Here is a 20,066-nt window from a genome sequence, read left to right as displayed (position 1 = left end):
GTATATAGTTATATACACATAAGGCCAGTATCTCAGAGATACATTAGATTTCAAAAGATAGCTAGAAAGCAAATAAGAATTCTAATTAAGATTATGACAATGATACGTGTTCCTTTGGGTTTCTCATACTCACCCTCAGTTGCTTTGGGAAGATCAACAACACCTGTAAAAATTTTGTTAGATTTGAATCTATACTATAATGCAGCTTTCACCTAGTCAACATATAATAACAATTTCCCCTGTGACCTCAGTTTGTGTTATAGGGATTACATGGATCATTTTATATTTTTAAAATATTCCAACTGTAATATTTGATTAAGATGACTATAAAATGACTAGCATCCTGTTTTCATTTACCCATTTTCTAAAAGGTCAGGTCCTAAAATAAAGTTAACCTCAAACAAGAGAATGCTACATATATTACTGGTGCTTACATTTTAATGCACACTGTTTTTCATTTATTAAGACTTTGATTTTTTTTTTTCATCTTTATATCCTCAGTGTGTAGGACACAGAAGGCATCCAATAATATCCAGTGAATAAAAGATACTATTGATATTATAAAAGTAGAATGCAAACTTTTCCCATTACTACGAGTGAAGAGGACAATTCGCTCTGAATCAGATTTTGCCTTAGCAGGACAAAAAGCACTTGCAAGAAAGCTAAGTAAAGTTAGTCTTTGAGATCTTGATTATAGTAGAGCTAATACATATTTTGACCGGCAGGAAGCTTCCAAAGGGAAATAATACTTAAAACCAAAGTTACAAATTATAATCTATTTAAACTTTAATTTGTGCATTTGTGGTAATTTATGACTGCAAAACACTTCTTTCTTAGAATGACATAAAGGCACATTTCATTTGAATGCATAGTGTACCATTCTAAAATATACTAATAATTTCCTTACAAAGTGCTTAAGCAGTCATTTACACATACAGTAATAGCAAAATATATTTACACTCTATAGAGTTTAAAATTTTAAAATCTGACTAAAATATATATATATTTTAAAAACTACAGAAAATATTAGTGCTTTCTTCAGCTTAATTGTGTGATATACCCTGCCCTCTAATTTTTTTAGTGATTGACTTCAATTAAAAAAAAAAATTTCTGTACACTGTGTAGTTACAAAATGCTATGTCAGTTTTTAATGCTAAAAGCCCATTTTAGACATTGCTTTCTATGCATATTTGAGAACCAGAAAAGGTGAGCAGACTGTACCTCAAAAGTATTTAGTGTTTTTCTCATGTTGTGTTAACACTGTAAATTAAAGCTGGATAAAGCTAAGATCCTCTACTGTCCTTTAACAAAGAAGTTAACTGGCATTTTAAAATAACTTTAAAACATACTGCTCCCTGTTTCTTTAAGATTTTCCCCCAAGGAATCTTGGGTAATAATTAATTTGGAAGGAAATATGAATTACCTCTGAACAATTTTAATTGTTCTTAGAGTACACAAAAACATGCCAACATACCTAGCAAGGTTGAAATATATATAAACTGTCTATAAATCAATGTGCTTTTATGCTTCTCATAGAATTTAAATTTGAACAATTTTTAAGACATGAGATCATTGTGATTAAATGGTGAATTTAGTATAGTTAGTTAACAATTTGCTATACCTGAGGTATGATGACCCTAATGTGCTTAGCACAGAATCAAAGATGTTATTATTGAACTAAGGAAAAAAGAGTAAAGTCGTAGACTAGGAGGAAAAGAGTGCAAAAACTAACAACAACAACAACAACAAAAAGACTCCAGGCAAGTGGAAGAGTCACGGCTTCCTATAACAGCATTAAAAAAGCCACAAATGGATCCTCTGTAAAGTTGTAAAAAGTATTTGATCAAATTATTTTTGAGACTTTTGAGGTACAGCTTTAGTGTTATAATAGTTTTTATAAAATATAGACTGTTTTATCAAAAATATTTATACATTCTGTTACAATATATTGCTTTTGCCCTCAGTAACTGCCAATATAAAATCTGGATCCAGTGGCCTAAAATGTACAAATGCACTTAACGTAAATGCTGGAGTTTGAGGCGTCTGCTTGGCCACCGTAAAAAAGTGATGAAGTGGTGAAATTAAATAATAAACCTACAACATAGAATACATTACAACTTACACATATACATGTTCACAGCATGTATACAATGATAATCCCCATGTTTTAACAGATACAGTTCCCTTCTACAGTAGACACAAGAACAAGATAAACTGGGTTGATAAATGTACAATGAATATCAAAAAAGGAGTAATTAGTTCATTGATTTTGGAAGAAGGTATGATTGAACATATCAAGTGTCTAGACTTTGGGAATGCATACAGGTAATACAGTATCTTGGTTCAGGCTAATCAGAAGTCCTCATTCTTAAAATTTTAAGTGCGCGCTGATGTTTAGTTGTTCCTGTTTGTTTCAGCATGGTTTAATGAACAAAAAAATTGTTTGGCAGGTAGCTCTGTTGGAAAGCTATGAGGCTCTGTAACATGGTTGGTAAAGATAAGGCAATAAAAATTGTTTTCCTAATAAATATAGAAAATTTACAAAACAAGACATCAATTCATTTTTTTTAAAAAGCCAAAAAATGTGCACTTTTTAAAATATTACAGTTATTTCATTAAAAAAAGACCATTTGCCTTATTCAAACAGAATTACTATGTGTAAATAGTAATAACATCCCAAGCCCTTTTGTTCTTTTTGTAAAATATAGCTAAGTGAAGTGAAATGATTAATCTTCCTTTCACTTAAGGCATAGCTAGGGACTGTGGAAGAGTGGGGTTTTCTTTTCTTTTCTTTTTAAATAGACTATTGATCCAAAAGTATTCATTTGTGATAGGTATTCATGGCCGATGTTCATTTCACTTAAACTCCATGAAACTGTTTCCAGTGCTCAGATTTACGTTGAAAATACATTAAGAAGCCACTTTCAAGAAGATTTTAGAATAGTCTTTTAAGAAATCTTCATGTGTTTAAACAAAAAACTCAGAAGCTACTGGTGGCACAGAGAGCAAATGAAGGGTTGCTATTGTTAAGAGGTCTTCTTGTGAGTCAGTTTGCTTGGTTTCACAGTATCTAGGAATTTAACACCAATCAGCAATGTAGTCAAAATCTCTGAACATTTCTTGCTCCTCTTCTGAAAGTATCCTTGGTTCTCGAGGTGGAGTCAGAATAGGTGCTTCTGAGGTAAATTCATCATCAAAATTGCTAACATCTTCTCGTCCTCTAATGGTAGGTACAAATGGTGGCTTGACTTTTTTGTCCATGAGAGCACTCCAATCAATTAGCTGGATTACAAAATATAAATGACTAGTTTAGTTTCCTACACCTAATTGCTAGCTTCACGAAAAATTTTAAACTTTTACACTTACCCGGAAAAATGGGTGCTTTTTTACATCCTCTGCATCTTTCTCACCGGCTCCAAGGCGCCGCTCAGGATTTCTTCTTAATAGCTAACATTAACATAAAGTATAAAAGTTAAAATAAGAGCAGTGACTTCATTGATAAAGGTTCTTATAACCTGCAAAGATTTAGATGTTCTTTTGATATATGTTTGTCTAAACCATGCAACATCTATGAAGTGAAAAACAACTTCTAAAATTCCAATTGAGAAATGTCCTTCAATATAAGTAGTTTATAAACCATTATTTCTTACCCTTCTCATTATTGATATGGCTTCTGTAGATAAGAACCTTGGATACCTTACTTCATCATTTACAATACTGTCAAAAACCTCCTCTTCATCATCACCAGGAAAGGGAGACTAGAAAAAATATCTTTGAGTAAGTCAAAAGGAATTTTAATACTGTAAAATCTTATCACCTATCCAAAGTACAACCAAGAACCAGGCAGTGAGGAAAACCAACAAACCGAACTACCAAAAAATCAAAAAGCAAGGACTATAAGAAGCCACAAAAGAGACACAATAGATTAACCAGATGATACACGATATACTCTCACTGCAATCTACTTCAACTTTATTTTCCAGACTGTAATAACACATTTGGTTATATTGCATAATACCATCTTTCGGTTAATTCTGTACCATTTTGTTTTATTCATTTATTCACCTGGCCTGACAGTCAATATTTTGAGTGCCTACTACATGCTGAAAAATAATTAGATTATTAACACATTCCTCAAGAAGCTCAATTTTGTGGAAAGACAGAAGGAAATGGGTAAATATGGTAATAAGTGTAACCATAGAAGCATAGAGTTTGTGGGAATATTTCTGATATGGATGTGCTTTGAATTTCAGTCAATAGAAAATTAATTAGCAAAACACAATGAGAGATCCACAGGTATAATGACTACACTGAGAAGCAGCTGCCAACAAGGTTAAACTCAAAAGCACACATTTCTAGGCATTTTTAATTTAAGCTCTATATACAACCAGTCTTAGGGCATTTCAGTTAGCAGAGTATTAAAACTGTTGTTTATAATGATAGTAATGACCCTAAGTCATAAAAATGGTAGTTAAATTACATTCAGTTTAATAATCTGATGCACAGGGATGTCTGGTGGCTCAGTTGGTTAAGCGGCTGCCTTCAGCTCAGGTCATGATTCCAATGTCCTGGGATCGAGTCCCACATCGGACTCCTTGCTCAGCAGGGAACCTGCTTCTCTCTCTGTCTCTGCCTGCCACTCTGCCTGTGCTCGCGCTCTCTAGCTCTGACAAATAAGTAAATAAAATCTTAAAAAAAAAAAATCTAATGCACAAAGGGATAAACTCAACTATGTTGAAATGTAGCTATGAAATAAGACTTATTACCTCACAATTTGAGAGGACTTAGATTTGACTGTTTGACTCCTGTAAAGTTATTAATGAGTAAGAGCCAGTGAGAAAGCAGTACTAATGGAAAGAGAGGGATCTTTGACCTGAGGAGTATATAAAAATGAATTTAGAACCCAACTTCCTAAAGCTAAGCTGCCAATCTTACTGCTCATATCTAAGGAAATTTCAAACTTTTCAGTTATCAAAACCTCATTTGCTCACTCAAAATAGATAAATCAAATAGATAAATGAAATATCTACTATGTAGGATAATAAAATTTCTTTCTGGGATTGAGACAGAAGCAAATAAGAGGAAAATTCTATTTCACAAGAATACTCAATCAGAATTTCAGGTGGTAATACAAAGCATTTTTGTTTATTTGATGAGTCAATTTTGAATTTAAAAAAAGTCACTCTATATAAATTCCTGAATAGTGAAGATATACCCACATATTCATTAAGATGTTAAAATTCCTTGTTTCTGCAAATAGATTATAAGCTAACAGAACTAACAGAATGCTAACAAATGTGTCTTAAGCAGATATAAAAAGAATTCAATGGCTTTTTCAGATGTCAAGAGTCCAACTCTAGCATCTAAGTTTACTTAAAACTTCTCTTGATACTTTCATTCTCATTTGGCACTGGGAAAGAGACCTAGTTTATTCCTGGAGTCTTTCCAGTCCTCAAAACCCATACAAACACAAATACAAATCTCAAAAACAAATTTGAAAATGCATGATACACCCAGTGAGTTTTCAATTATTTGTAACAACAGAGAAATCAGACATAAACTTTAGCCAAGCCTCACTTTTATCACAGTTAAAAGTTACTGCTAAAATTTTACTAAAGATATAAAAGTATAAAGCATATCAGTAAGTTTTAAGATTAGTTCTTTTCCCAACTATCTTCTTACAAAGATGCTAAAGAAAAAGGATACTGCAATAAAAAAACGGTGAAGGAACAGCTGGATCCTTTCTTTGTCTTTTATATCCTAGTAATAAGAAGGTTAATCAATTAGAAGCTCTTTTAAAAAATACAGAAGAGCTTCCTCATTTGTTCACTGCAGTCCAGTCACTTTAGGATAGGAGGAGGTAGAATCGACTGGCTCTTAATTCTGTAGTTATTTTATAATAAATTCACATTTTTTGCCTGTCAGCTCTAATTTGGAGAATAAATTTTAAGCTAGCATCTAGTTTTCGGTAACTCAATTAAATCTCATACATAAATAAATACACCACATTTGAAAAAAAAAAGCAGCAAAAATGTTTCTTAAGAAGGAAAAAAAAGGGGGGGCGCCTGGGTGGCTCATTGGGTTAAAGTCTCTGCCTTCAGCTCAGGTCATGATCCCAGGGTCCTCGGATCGAGCCCTGCATTGGGCTCCCTGCTCAGCAGGGAACGCATCCCCCTCTCTCTCTGCTGTCTGTCAAATAAATAAATAAAATCTTAAAAAAAAAAAGTTGGGGGGGAGATCATGTATGCCAGAGCTTATAGAAACAACTATTATGAGCGCTTCTGGGATTCTTTGAAAGCAAAGATCACTGTGGATTAGGGATAAAATGTATCTTTCCATCCTAAAATGCTGTAATACAGCTTTTCGAGATAGAGGTAAAATTTTCAGATCTGGATCACTGGTCTTAAGAACAGAAGTAAGTTTGAGTGGATTCCATACCCTGAAGTAGCAATACATAATGGTTTAGAGAGGTTGTGAAGCCAGAGAGCCAGAGTTAAAAAATCCCAGCTGCACCACATGAGAGCTCTGTGACTTTAAGCACTTTAACTTCTTTGGGTCTCCATTTATACCTTAAAATGGGCATAAGACTAGTACTGAGCTCATTAAAGGCTGATGAAAAATTAAATCAGCTAATATTTATGAAGCAAATAAGACAGTGCCTAGCACATGGTAAACATTTTAATCAGCCATTTCTTCTCCTCCTTTTCTAAGTATCCACTCCAATTTGACATACCAAAGGGGTTGTCTTTTAGACAGACAAATCCTTTGTTTGGGACAAGTATCATTAAATGGTAATACACAGGAAAACTAGAAATTTCTGACATTCAATAATTTGGTCAATCATTTATTCAGCTACTAATTTATTCACACCTAGACTGTACAAAGAAGATTGCTGGTGCTGGGAAAACTGCAAAGCAATGAACCAAGATTTTTTTTGCATCCCAAGATCATCAAGCCCCTCTAAGCAGTTTTCAATTACTTGTCTAAATATCTACCCTTTCCCAATTCTACTTTATCATTTCCAACAATTTGTAACAAAATAGATTAGCTAGTTATTGTTACTTTATTAGATATAACTCACCATTTTCTAAGTAGTAACAGTTTCTGTGTAAAATGAAGCTATCCCCAGAAATTACTTTTTTCAGGGAGAGTGAGCAAGTGCATGCACACATGAGTGGGGAGGGCGGAGGGAAAGGGGAAATATCTTAAGCCGAATCCACACTGTGTGTGGAGCTGGATGAGGAACTCAATCAATCTCATGACCTAAACCAAAACCAAGAGTCATTCACTTAACCAACTGAGACACCCAGGTGTACCCCTGAAATTTATTTTAAGTTAATCTAAAGAAAACAGGAGGGGAAAAATATTAATCTTTTAATTCTACAATACCTTTTTTGAAGGTAGTATTTATTTTGACCAATGTATAGCTAACTTTTTGTTATAGGTACAGAGTATAAGATAGAATTATTATTATATCTTACAATATTGATATTATTATATCAGGCAATTATTAGTATTTTATAAATATGTATAAAACTTAAGTTGCACTTATTCAGTAGACATATTAAATAATTTATAAATGACATCTTTTGTTCTTTCAATCATCTTTCCTCATTTGTCTCTCATCTATTTTATACTGCTTACCTCACCAACGAGCATTTCATATATAAGAACACCAAGTCCCCACCAATCTACAGCCCTTGTATAGGATGTTTCTGTTAATACTTCTGGGGCAAGAAATTCAGGAGTGCCACAAAATGTGCTTGTTCTATCTCCATATCCCATTCCTGAAAAGGTAAAATTTAAGTATTTGTTAGCAAAGAAAAAATCTAGATGATAGATAAAACAAAGGATGAATCCTTAGGAAGCAAAATTAAAGTTCCACATTTGTGTATGGTGAGCAAACTTAAGATATCTCAGACTTCAAAGTAAAATGTTAAAGACTGGTGTAGAGAAATCTGTGCAATAGCAACTCTACTATTTAATTAATGGGTAAAAAATAAAATTTATATTTCATTTTATTTATTTATTTTCTCTTTCTTATCATTACAAGTGATGTTAAGAAGCTACAACAAAAAAACTGATTCTGAGCTTCAATTTCTATTATAAAAATAACAATTGGGCGCCTGGGTGGCTCAGTGGGTTAAGCCGCTGCCTTCGGCTCAGGTCATGATCTCAGGGTCCTGGGATCGAGTCCCGCATCGGGCTCTCTGCTCAGCAGGGAGCCTGCTTCCCTCTCTCTCTCTCTGCCTGCCTCTCCATCTACTTGTGATCTCTCTCTATCAAATAAATAAATAAAATCTTTAAGAAAAAAAAAAAAAACAATTAGTATAGAAAATACCAAAAAGCAAATCCTTAGATAATCCAGAGTTAGCCACCAAAACAATTCTGAAAAAGAAAAATGAAACTGGAGGTATCACAATTCTAGATTTTAAGTTATACTACAAACCTAGAGTAATCAGAACATTATGGTACTGGCACAAAAAGAGACACATAGATCTATGAAATAGGACAGAAATCCCCAGAAACAAACCCACAATTATGTGGTCAATTAATCTTCAACAAAAGAGGCAAGAATATGCAATGGGAAAAAGAAAGTCTTTTCAACAAATGGTACTGGGAAAACTAGACAGCTACATGCAAAAGAATGACACTGGACATACAAAAAGACTCAAAATGGATTAAAGACCTCAATGTTGATATCTGAAACCATAAAAATCATACAAGTGAACATAGGCAGTAACTTTTCTGACACTGGTCATGGCAATATTTTTCTACATAGGTCTCCTGAGACAAGGAAAATAAAAACAAAAGTAAACTACTGGGACTACACTAAAATAAAAACTTCGACACAGTGAAGGAAACAATCAACCAAACTAAAAGACAACCTATTGGATGGGAGAAGATATCTGCAAATGACATATCCGAAAAAGCATTAGCATCCAAAATATATAAAGAACTAATATAACTCAATACCACCAAAAACAAATAATCCAATTAAAAAATGGGCAGAAGACATGAATAGACATTTCTCCAAAGAAGACACATGGATGACCATCAGACACATGAAAAGATGTTCAATATCACTCATAATCAGAAAATGCAAATCAAAACCACAATGAGATATATCACCTCATACTGTCCAAATGGTTAAAATAAAAAACACAAGAAACAGGTATTGGAGAGGATGTGGAGAGAAAGGAACACTCATGCACTGTTGGTAGGAATGCAAACTGGTGTAGCCACTGTGGAAAACAGTATGGAGTTCCTCAGAAATTTAAAAATAGAACTACCTTATGATCCAGTAATCACACTACTGGGTATTTACCCAAAGAATACAAAAACACTTAGCACTTAACACTCAAACAATTTGAAAGGATATAGGCACCCTTATGTTTATTTACAATAGCCAAAATATGGAAGTAGCCCAAGTACTTATTGATAAGTGAATAAAGAAGATGTGGTATCTATATCTATATATACAATGGAATATTATTCAGGTATAAAAAGGAATATAATCTTGCCATTTGCAACAACACAGATGGAGCTAGAGAGTATAATGCTAAGTGAAATAAGTCAAAGAAAGATAAATACTATATGGTTTCATGCATATGTAATTTAGGAAACAAAGCAAACAAAGGAAAAAAAGAAGACAAATTAAGAAACAGACTCTTAACTATAGAGAACTAATGGTTACCTGAGGGGAGGTGGTTGGGGGGATGGTAAAATAGGAATGGGGATTACAGAGTACACTTATCATGATGAACACTGAGTGATGTACAGAATGGCTGACTCACTATATTATACATCTGAAACAAATTTAACATCGTGTATTAATTATACTGAAATTAAATTAAAACAACTGGTAAAATAGGGGTTCCTGGGTGGCTCAGTGGGTTAAGCCTCTGCCTTCGGCTCAGGTCATGATTTCAGGGTCCTGGGACTGAGCCCTGCATCAGGCTCTCTACTCAGCTGGGAGCCTGCTTCCCCCCCTCTTCTCTGCCTGCCTCTCTGCCTACTTGTGATCTCTGTCTGTCAAATAAATAAAATCTTTAAAAAAAACCCTAGTAAGATTAAAATATTAACTAAATGTGTCATAAAATATGAGATATGGTATTAATCTTTTAGTTAACTAGTCCTCAAATTTATGTTCCTCATAATTTAGTTTTTATAATAATTCAGAATATATTAATCAAATACATTGTACATATTGAAAATAATGTCTCAATATATTCTGAAGTGTTAAAAGCTCCTTATAAAGCATATTATGAAAGAATCTGGAAGAAAAATTCTCAATTCTAAATTTTAAAAGGTATAATAACTGAAAATTTCAAATGAATTTGTGAGTCTATAGAAAAACACATGAAAAGCATAATTAAATGCATTAGTACATAAGGGTGGAGAAATTTTTTGTTTTTGGAAAATTTTGTTAACATTGTCACACCGTTTTTTTTTTTTTTTTTCAATAAAATATTATTTTTTAAAAAGCTGATATAGGATCTGCTAAGGTCTACAAAAGCCTTTTAAATGACTTGGCCAAGATTAGGAAAACCTTAGTTAAGGAAGATAGAAATAGAACTAATGTTTCTTGATCTTTATTCTATGCTTTGATCACAACTAATGTATAATACAAATGCCATACTTTCGGGATAAAACTACTCTAATTTTTTGCTTACTTTTGTTTATAATAGTGGTCTTATAAAATCTGTGATATTTTAATGTAATATATGTGTCAATTACAGTAATTTAGTTATCATATCTAATTCATTCTGATAAATTGTCTTGTTCTGGTATTTTTAAAGAAAGGTGAAAGTACCCAAATTAGCTAGGACTTCAAATTGGCAAAACTCCAAGTAGTTAAAGGCTCTAGAGTCATAAAAATCTGGGTTTAAACTCTTGCTTTGCCACTTGTTAGCTTTGAGAAGTTTAGAAAAGTTGTCTAATCTCAAAGGCTAGTTTCTCATCTATATGCTGGAGTTAATACTACTACCTACCTTCACAAGACTATTAAAAATTAAAGGAGATCATGCCCATGAAGCATTTGGTAAAGTACTTGGCATATTGTAAATGCTCAAAAATTGTTAGCTATTATTATTATAATATATTACATATTTTTATGATAATGAAGAAAAACATGTTTCATAAGTCTGGTTATTCAATATGTATTTTCTGTGTACCTGTTAAGTTCTAGGCATCCATGCCAAATGGTACAAACATAAAAATGAAAGATACAGTCCTTGTCTTTAAGGAGCTTACAGGACACTGGAAGAAAGCAGATATATATAGGTTTTTATTTTATTTTTTTAAAGAGAAAGAGAGGGAGAGAGAGGGTGAGGGTACAGGGAAGGGGCAGCAGGAGAGGGATAAAGAGAATCTTAAGCAGGCTCCATGCTCAGTGCAGAGCCCAACATGAGGCTCAATCTCACAACTCTGAGATCATGACCTGAGCCAAAATCAATAGTTGGGGACGTTTAACCAACTGAGCCACCCAGGCGCTCCATATATTGATAATTTTATAAGGATACAATACGAGTAAGATATTAGGGAAACATTGACAAAGAACTCCTTAAGTTGACTTGGGAGGTGGGATAAGAGGAGAGGAACCTCAGGTAACTTTTCTGGGGAAGCAACACCTGAGTTGATTTTGAGGGATGAGCAAATCTTACTTAGCAAGTAGAGCTAGGATGGAGGATACTGGTGAGAGACAAAGACTGTCAACAGTTCACTGTGGCTGGAGCAGAGGACACTAGACAGAGAGCAGCAAGACAGCTGGGTGGGGACCAGAAAGTGCACTGTGTACCATGAAGGGTTTTTAGCAGGGGTGTGTCATGGTCAGATTTGAATTTAATGGGCACTTTTAGCATTTTGGCAACTATATGGCAGGTGGATTTGAAGGAGAAAAAAAAATCTAGATAGAGTAAAGGTGAAGAGGCTATTAATTTTGTCAAAACTAGATGACAGCTAGCAGTAGTAGAGGGGAAATGAAAAGTTTAAGACATATTAAGAAGGCAGATGTCAGCACAATTTGGACATTAACTTGATATGGAGAAGTGAAGAGAACAGAGTCCAGGATAATAACACATTTTCAAGTTGGGAGGCTGAGAAGATTGTGGCAAAATCAACTATAAACTAGACTATTTGAAGAAAAGAAGCTATTTTTGTTTGTATAGTGTTGGAGATATCTATTGACTATTTAAGCAAAGCTGTCAAGTAGATAGTTAATATTTATGTTAGGAAAGGAATAACAGATCTGGGAATCAATAGCATATTGCTTGCGGTTAGAAACTAGCAGTGAAGAGCAATGAGCTAAGGACAAATTCTGAGGAACAAAAGCATTTAAAACAACAGTGTTCAATACAGGGAAGTCCAATAAGAGAAAAAAAAATATTATCAGATTCAGATTAAGAGGTTGGGGGGTAACTGATGGAGTTCACTCATTTACTCGTCCAACTACTTATATTAATCGGATGTTCACAGAATACTTAAGATGTGTCAAGCATTATATTATACATGTGCTATGGAAACAAAGCTGAATAAGAAATAAGAAGCTACCTAGTGTAGAAGGGGGGCAGAGACAATGTTCATTACAATGCAATGTACTAAATGTCAAGATGAGAATACCTATTTACTATACGTTAGGCACCATGCCGCATATCTCCAATTCTCAAAATACTCTTGAAGAAGAAAAATTACAGACTCTATGAGGTTTGAAGAAACTCATCCCAAAACACAGCAAATAAGTGGCAAAGACAGGATTCAAATCTAGGGCTGTCTGGTTGCCTACATCTATAGTCTTTACACTTTTGCCACCTTGGATTCACATTTCCCATTTATTTATTTACTTTTGAATATATAGAAAGGATTCTGATACATATGCATTTTTTTCTTATTTAACAATATTGTAAGTTTTAAGAAGCTGGAGATAAGTTATTAGGCCTATGTAATGTACTCTGTACAGTCCCAGCAGAATAAAAAATTTGGTGCTTAACCAATGTTTTCTCAGAGTAGTGACAGAATTATTAATTATACAAAGAGGATCTTAGGTTTTATGACCTTAGGTTTAATGATTCATATCAACAGAATTTTAATAATGTGATAGTAATAATGCTATGAACAGTCCATAACATCTTAATAAAGAATAAATTAAAGTTAGAAATATATTTTACTCTCCATAGACAAATTTGAAAACTACCTAGTACAAAGGAATAGTAATCTATTAGAAAAGGAACTTTAAAATATCCAATTACCTTCTTTGCAAAGACCAAAATCAGCAATTTTCACAAAGCCCTCTGTATCTAGCAATAAGTTATCCAATTTCAAATCTCTGTTCAGGATTAAAAAAAAATGCAAAATGAAAAAAATCAATAAAATCAGTAGATAATGTAGAACAAAAATCATTTCAATAGGAGCTGTACTTTACTAAAAATGAGTTTTTCAAGTTATGATTTGAGATTTAAATATTATATAACAAATGTTCACTCTTCCTTTTGGCAACTTTATTTCTCTACGTAATATAGTTTCTGAATAATTTTTGCCCTGTTATATAGAGAAGAATATATTTTAAAATGGAATGTTTTATCTACTCAAATATGTATTTTAAAACATGGAAGGAGTTCAAGTATTTTTAACTCCGGTTCTATTACTTTGTTATTTGTGATAAATCTGACTTGGACTAAGTTTAAAGTTTGTCTACACACCACTCATAAGAAAAGACTGTCAAGCTCACGTATAAATAAAGTATCAAGACTGCAGGTTTAACCTTCTAAGAGAATAATGCAAAATAAAGAGAAAGCTATATATCCATACTAACTGATTTAAAAATTAGTTAAAAATATTTTATCCTTTGAGTAAAATCAGACCAGGAGAAAACCCTTACCTTGGAAATACTGTTGTAAGTATGAATAAATTGATGTTTTTAGTCTCCTGGTTCTTACTGGCCTTCCTGAATTTGTCTAATCTAGAAGCAATGCTATTGAAAGTAGTCCACTGCTTGGCTGCTGGGCTATTAACTATTTGTTACTGGTCTGCAACGTGGTAAGGTGCTTATACTAGTACATAAATCAGCTTTGTCACCAAGTACAGTATTTAGCTGACACCAACACTTAAGCAGGGTGACGTTTTATACTCTGGCACAAGCTACTTATTTTATCATGGACAAATTTTGGGAAGTATTGGTCTGTCAAAGTTTTCAGAAGTAGATCAGCTGAACATAAAATATTCACCAGAATGAATACTGTTGGTGATTTTTGTTATCATAGGCCGACATATAATTTGACTATTTTAGTTAGGTAACAGGCAGAAGAAAACAAAAGTTTCATCATATAATTACTGCATTAACTATTTCTTTTAGAAGTGAAGCTTAACATTTTTAGAGGTCACTTATCATTTGAATAAGAAAATTAAAAAGCTGGTTTAACACAAATATCTTTCTTAATCATTTTTAATTCAAATTTACTTCAAAAAGTAAGCCATTAGAAGGATCAAAACTTTACTCACCTATAAACAATTTTGTGTTCATGTAAATACTGCAATCCAAGAACTACACATGCAGCATAAAATCTGAAGAAATAAATCAAAAGAAGTTTAATAAATTCTAATGCTCTTGAATCCCAGTTTAGACTTTTATGCTTCAAAGCAGAATTCTGTAGTTAACTAATTTCACAAATATTTATTTAGTCCTTACTGTGTACCAGACACAGTAAGACATGTGCTAAATAATGTGTAAAATTAAAAAGAAAAATACAATCTCTATAATGGAAGCCATTAACTTTGCCTGGGGGTAGTGTCACTAAAGTCCAGAGTAGACATTTCATCTGGATAAATTACAATTTACCTTAAGGGCAGAAGGACTGTGTGAAAAGTAGAATTCTCATGGGGGAAATACAGGGCACTCATTCCCTAAGAGGGAAAGCAATAGAGATGTAAAAGGTGTAAGTCTGACAACTATTAACAAGTATTTGTGGCTGAACTAAGAACGGGGAAGAAGTGGGAGACAAGCTGAAAAGATAGCCTGGGGTCAAGTTGTGAAGGACTCTGAATATCGTATTACAGATACTGAAATTTCTTTTTTTTTAGCAATAGAAAATCACACCATTTAAATCAGAGCAGAATGATCACATTTCTGTGAGAAAGATTTTTAGGGAGAGTAGTATGAAAGCTGGAGTAGAAGTAGGTAGGTATCTAGAGGGAAACCAAAGACATAAGGTTGTTTCAGTATGGTAGCAGACGGAAGACACTAAGAACCTCCCATGTAGTGGTAACAGAGAGTAGGAGATGGATTCAAGAGAAACTTTAAAATTAGTATGACAAGAATTGGTGTCTCCCTAGCAATAGAGGATGCAGGAGGGGGAAAGCTTAAGATTCTCAAGTTTTCCTTCTTTGTGTAAAGAATGATAGGTAAAGAGAGAAGTAGCCAAGGTTTTGTGGGGGAAATGAGGTTAGCTTTAGACATGTTGAATTTGAATTGCCTTGGGGCAGGTGAAGAAATTGGAAAAGTGGGTTTGGAGATTAGGAAAACTTGAGCTCAGCCAGAAACCTTAACTCTTGAGGAACAGGGTCATGTTTGTCTCTTGCACTGTTTATCCTAAGTGTTAAGCACAATGCCCGACACATAGCAGGCTTACTGAATGAAAAGTTAGGAAACAAACGAATCAATTTTAAAAAGCAGATCTATCTTCAGTGTAGAATAGCTTATAAGGAAAAACGCAGGAGAATCAGCTCTTAATTATGCAAGTGATACATAAACATTTTCTCTGTAAGTATGCCTACTATCCCTGGGTCTCAAAGCACAATTTTTTTTTTCCAATTTATTTTCAGAAAAACATTATTCATTATTCAAAGCACAATATTTAAGTCATCCATCCATCCATTTCACCCCAATGCCACTATCGTCTATAGTGACAACTACTCTTGTTAGTTTGGTGCATGTTCTTCAAACTTTCAGAATACACTTAGAGGCAAAAAAAACAAAACAAAAACGAACTTATATGCACATGTTGGTAAATTAGCTACATGTTGTATTTACTTATTTTTACAAAATAAATGGGGCCATAATTTGGAAGAATTAAAAAATGCAAATATTTAGAAATATTTAATTATACATTAGATCTTATATAATTATTTGCTGAAAGTTTAAAGAATTTAGCTGAAGTCTATTAAACAGATGTGATTCTAAACTTGCTTAAGGTAGTTATTTTTATACATAAGTTCTTAGGAAACCTATTTTGGTAACAAAACATAATAATTATAAAAATATCTTGATTTGGGGCGCCTGGGTGGCTCAGTAGGTTAAAGCCTCTGCCTTCGGCTCAGGTCATATCAGGGTCCTGGGATTGAGCCCCTCAACAGGCTCTCTGCTCAGCAGGGACCCAGGTTCTTCCTCCTCCTCTCTCTCTCTGCCTGCATCTCTGCCTACTTGTGATCTCTCTTTGTCAAATAAATAAATAAAATCTTAAAAAAAAAAATCTTGATTTCTCCTTTCGTTTTTTTATAAACAAATTACCCTAATGATACTCAACAAATAGTATATATTGTTTAAAATACATATTTTACTGAAGCTTACTAAACTATGTGTTAGGTACTACATTGGATATTTTTTACTTTTAACATTAAATATTAATTTAATATTTGATCTTCAAATCAGCCTTTAAATCTTTTACAGAAACAGAAAATGAAGCTCTCAGAGAGAGTAACTAATTAGTCTAATGGTGCAAAGCTAGGAAACAAATTATTTTTGATACCACCATCTTGGTCAGTAACAATTCACTAATCACCTACTATGCACCAACCATACTTCTAGGTGTTTCAGTAATAGAATAGATACTATTCTCCCTTTTAGTGAGGGGAGAGAGGCAGTAAAAGCATAAAAAATAAAGAGATGGTTTCAGGTAGAAATAAAGTGCTATGGAGATAATAAAACAGAAAATAGAGTAAGACTGATCTGATTTGGGCATTTGTGATACAGTGGTATTTTAGATAGGGTACTCAGGAAAAGATTTTGAAGAAATAACATTTGAAGTAAGATCTGATCTAATCTAATGGGATCTTATCAGAGGGAGGTACTTCAGATTTGAGGTACTGCAATGCAGCATTTTATTTTTGTATTTCACTGGGCTCAACAATTTCATTTGTATATGCCTTGCATTCTCAGCAAAAACAGAAGTTCCTTAAGGCAGAACTGGATTTTAAATTTCCTTAAAAGAGGGCAGAGCATAGCAAAACAAAAACAAATGAACTCCCATGTGCAGTTAGCACAGGCTAAGCACAGTCGAGATGCTCTGCTTTTAATCCTTAAATATTCAGGGAAAGCCTTCTACTTTTTGGCATCTGTCTCCTTTTTGAAAGCTTCACTAACCACCAGAACTACTCTATTTCTTCAGCTGAAACTTGAAGGTATGAGAGGACTCCTATTTTCTAATTGTCATGATGAAAATCAAATAAATAAAGGAGTGAAAGTGAAAATGTTACACAAATGTCAGTTGTCAGAATACAGATAATAAAGGTTTACTACCGGTTGATGATCTTTATGATTTGGGATGTTTTCAAAGTGGGCTTATCAGACCTGCTAATAATCTGGATGTTGCATGTGAGGGAAAAAGAGGATCATGAATGATACCCTCAAAAAAAAAATCCCTCAAATCAAGAAACAGACTCTTAATTATAGAGAACACATTGATGGGTTACCAGAGGGGAGGTGGGTGCAAGGATGGGTTAAATAGGTGATGGGGATTAAGGAAGGCACCTGCGATGAGTACCAGGTAATGAGGTGATGCATGGAATTACTGAATCACTATATTGTACACCTGAAGCTAATATGATACTACCTTAACTGGAATTAAAACCTTAAAAAAAATGACTTCTTATGTTTTGGCTTGAACAACTCGTGCTGCCATTTATTAAGTAGGGGAAGATTAGAAGAGTAACAGGCCTGGGAATGGTGGGTAAGGTTGCAGGGAAATGGGAAAAATCAGTAATTTAGTTTGCAAAAAGAAATACTTATTAGTCATACAAAGGGAAAAAGTCAAGTTGGTGCTGAATGTTACTAGAGTTGGAAGTTTAGGCAAGCAGTCAGGACTGGAGATATAAAGCTGGTAAACATCAGCATACAGAATGTGGTCATTTGGAACACTTTCCTAGGTTCAAACCCTAGCTTCATTACTTGAAGAGCTATAAAACTGGGATAACAGTAGGGGGAAAATATATATATATATATATATATGTATATTTAATCTCAAGTTTCCTATTTTCTTAATGCATCTGAAAAAGCAAAATCTGAATTCAAAAACCACAAAAAGAAAGTGAGAAGTTTGCTTTCTACACGTTTCACTGGAGGCAATATGCGTACAAGTTTCTTTTACGTCCTTTCAGAGATATTATAAGCACATGCAAACAAATAATTTATACCTTTTTAACTTACTCCTCTTTAAAATGCAAATATAAATATTTCATACAAATACACGATAGAGACTCCCCTATACTTTCCTTTTTCACTTAACAATATACTTTGAGCACAGTTAGTATTTAAAGTCATGGTTTCTTTAAAAAAAAAAAATAACAGAAAAAAAGGGAGAAATTTTACTAATATGAACCTAAACTGTGTATCTAAATTATCAAGTATGATTTAGGGTAATCTATAAAATTTTCAACATGGACAACGGAGGAAAATACATTTATATATAGCAAAAAGGTAAGTAAGATGAGTTCTCATATTCTTTGCAGAAGTTTTCCATTTGGAAAGAAAAAAAAAAAATCAAAGAGCTTTTTTCCTTCCTAGCAAGAAATCTGTCATGAAAAAAACTTAGAGAAATGTCTAAAGCATACTCACACAGCTCTTGGTTCAGAAAAGACATCAGTATGAATGTGCATCATTAGGTCCCCACCGGCAGCATATTCCATTACAAAGCAAACATGCTCTTTGGTTTGGAAACATGCAAAAAGGTTCACCAAAAAGGGATGTCTTACACTATTCACAGTTTCAAAAATTCTTTTTTCACACATCAGGCTGTAAGAGAAAACATTTAAAAATCAATAGTTTTTTTCAACAAAAGTTCTAGTTTTCCAACTAGACATTTTCCAACTAACATTCTTTAAAAAATTACTGAACTCTAAAATAACCAAAGTTATTACCTATTATAACTTTAAAACCATAAAATGTGTCTTAGTTTTGCTTTAAAAATTTGGTCTGCTTGATATATATATATCTTTAAAGATTTTTTTTTTTTTTTGATAGAGAGAGATCACAAGTAGGCAGAGAGGCAGGCAGAGAGAGGAGGAAGCAGGCTCCCTGCTGAGCAGGGAGCCCGATGTGGGCCCTGATCCCAGGACCCTGGGATCATGACCTGAGCCGAAGGCAGAGGCTCTAACCCACTGAGCCACCCAGGCGCCCAATATATATATATCTTTAATTGAAATATATCAATGAAAACTAAAATATATGATCAGCATGACATAAAGGTCAGAGTTCACATTGTATCAGAAATGATGAGAATTTAGCAACCTAAAGAATAGTTAAAACCACTTTTTAAAGGTTTATTTTATAAAGAGGGAGAGAAAGAGAACATGTGTGCATGGCAGGAGAGAAGAGGGAGAGGGGGAGATGCAGACTCCCTGCGGAGCAGGGAGCCTGCGGGGTTCAATCCTAGGACCCTGAGATCATGACCTGAGCTGAAACCAAGAGTGGGATGCTCAACTGACTGAGCCACCCAGGCACCCCAAGAATAATTAAAAAAATATAAAATTTGTGATGAAGGTAATACCAAGGACAGTATTTATAATTCATAAGCTATAGTATTCAAATATTTTTCCATATAAAATATGAAGTTGAAAGGTAAAGATATGCTGCATAAAATTTTAAATTTAGAAGCCTGACTGGAAAATAAAGAGACTCCACAGAGAATTCTATTAACATGCTTCAAGGAAGAAGTTCTTTGAGAATGATCTAATTTATAAAAATCTATAGCAATCACAGGTTTTGCCTTTGTGCAGCTTGTCACTCTTACAAGCTGCTACAAAGAACAGTGATCATCCTTATGAACTCTGGAACATTAATTTTGCCGAAATAGCAAAAA

General features: G+C 33.6%; 1 protein-coding gene across 1 annotated transcript in view; it reads right to left on the bottom strand.

Moving 5' to 3' along the window:
• Positions 1-761: 761 nt before the first annotated feature.
• PKN2 (protein kinase N2) overlaps positions 762-20,066 on the bottom strand; it is a 133,326-nt gene continuing 114,021 nt past the window's right edge. The window contains exons 16-22 of the mRNA XM_044238639.1: positions 18,824-19,000; positions 14,497-14,559; positions 13,248-13,324; positions 7,645-7,787; positions 3,651-3,758; positions 3,367-3,447; positions 762-3,282 (exon numbers count right to left, since the gene is read on the bottom strand). Coding sequence (XP_044094574.1) covers positions 3,079-3,282; positions 3,367-3,447; positions 3,651-3,758; positions 7,645-7,787; positions 13,248-13,324; positions 14,497-14,559; positions 18,824-19,000 — 853 coding nt within the window. The 3' untranslated portion in view covers positions 762-3,078. The remainder of the gene's footprint in view (positions 3,283-3,366; positions 3,448-3,650; positions 3,759-7,644; positions 7,788-13,247; positions 13,325-14,496; positions 14,560-18,823; positions 19,001-20,066) is intronic.

This window comes from Neovison vison, chromosome 2 (genome assembly GCF_020171115.1).
Source record: "Neovison vison isolate M4711 chromosome 2, ASM_NN_V1, whole genome shotgun sequence".
NCBI classification, from domain to species: Eukaryota; Metazoa; Chordata; class Mammalia; order Carnivora; family Mustelidae; genus Neogale; species Neogale vison.
Note: the sequence above shows the minus strand (reverse complement) of the source record. Positions and strands in the feature narration are given on the sequence as shown.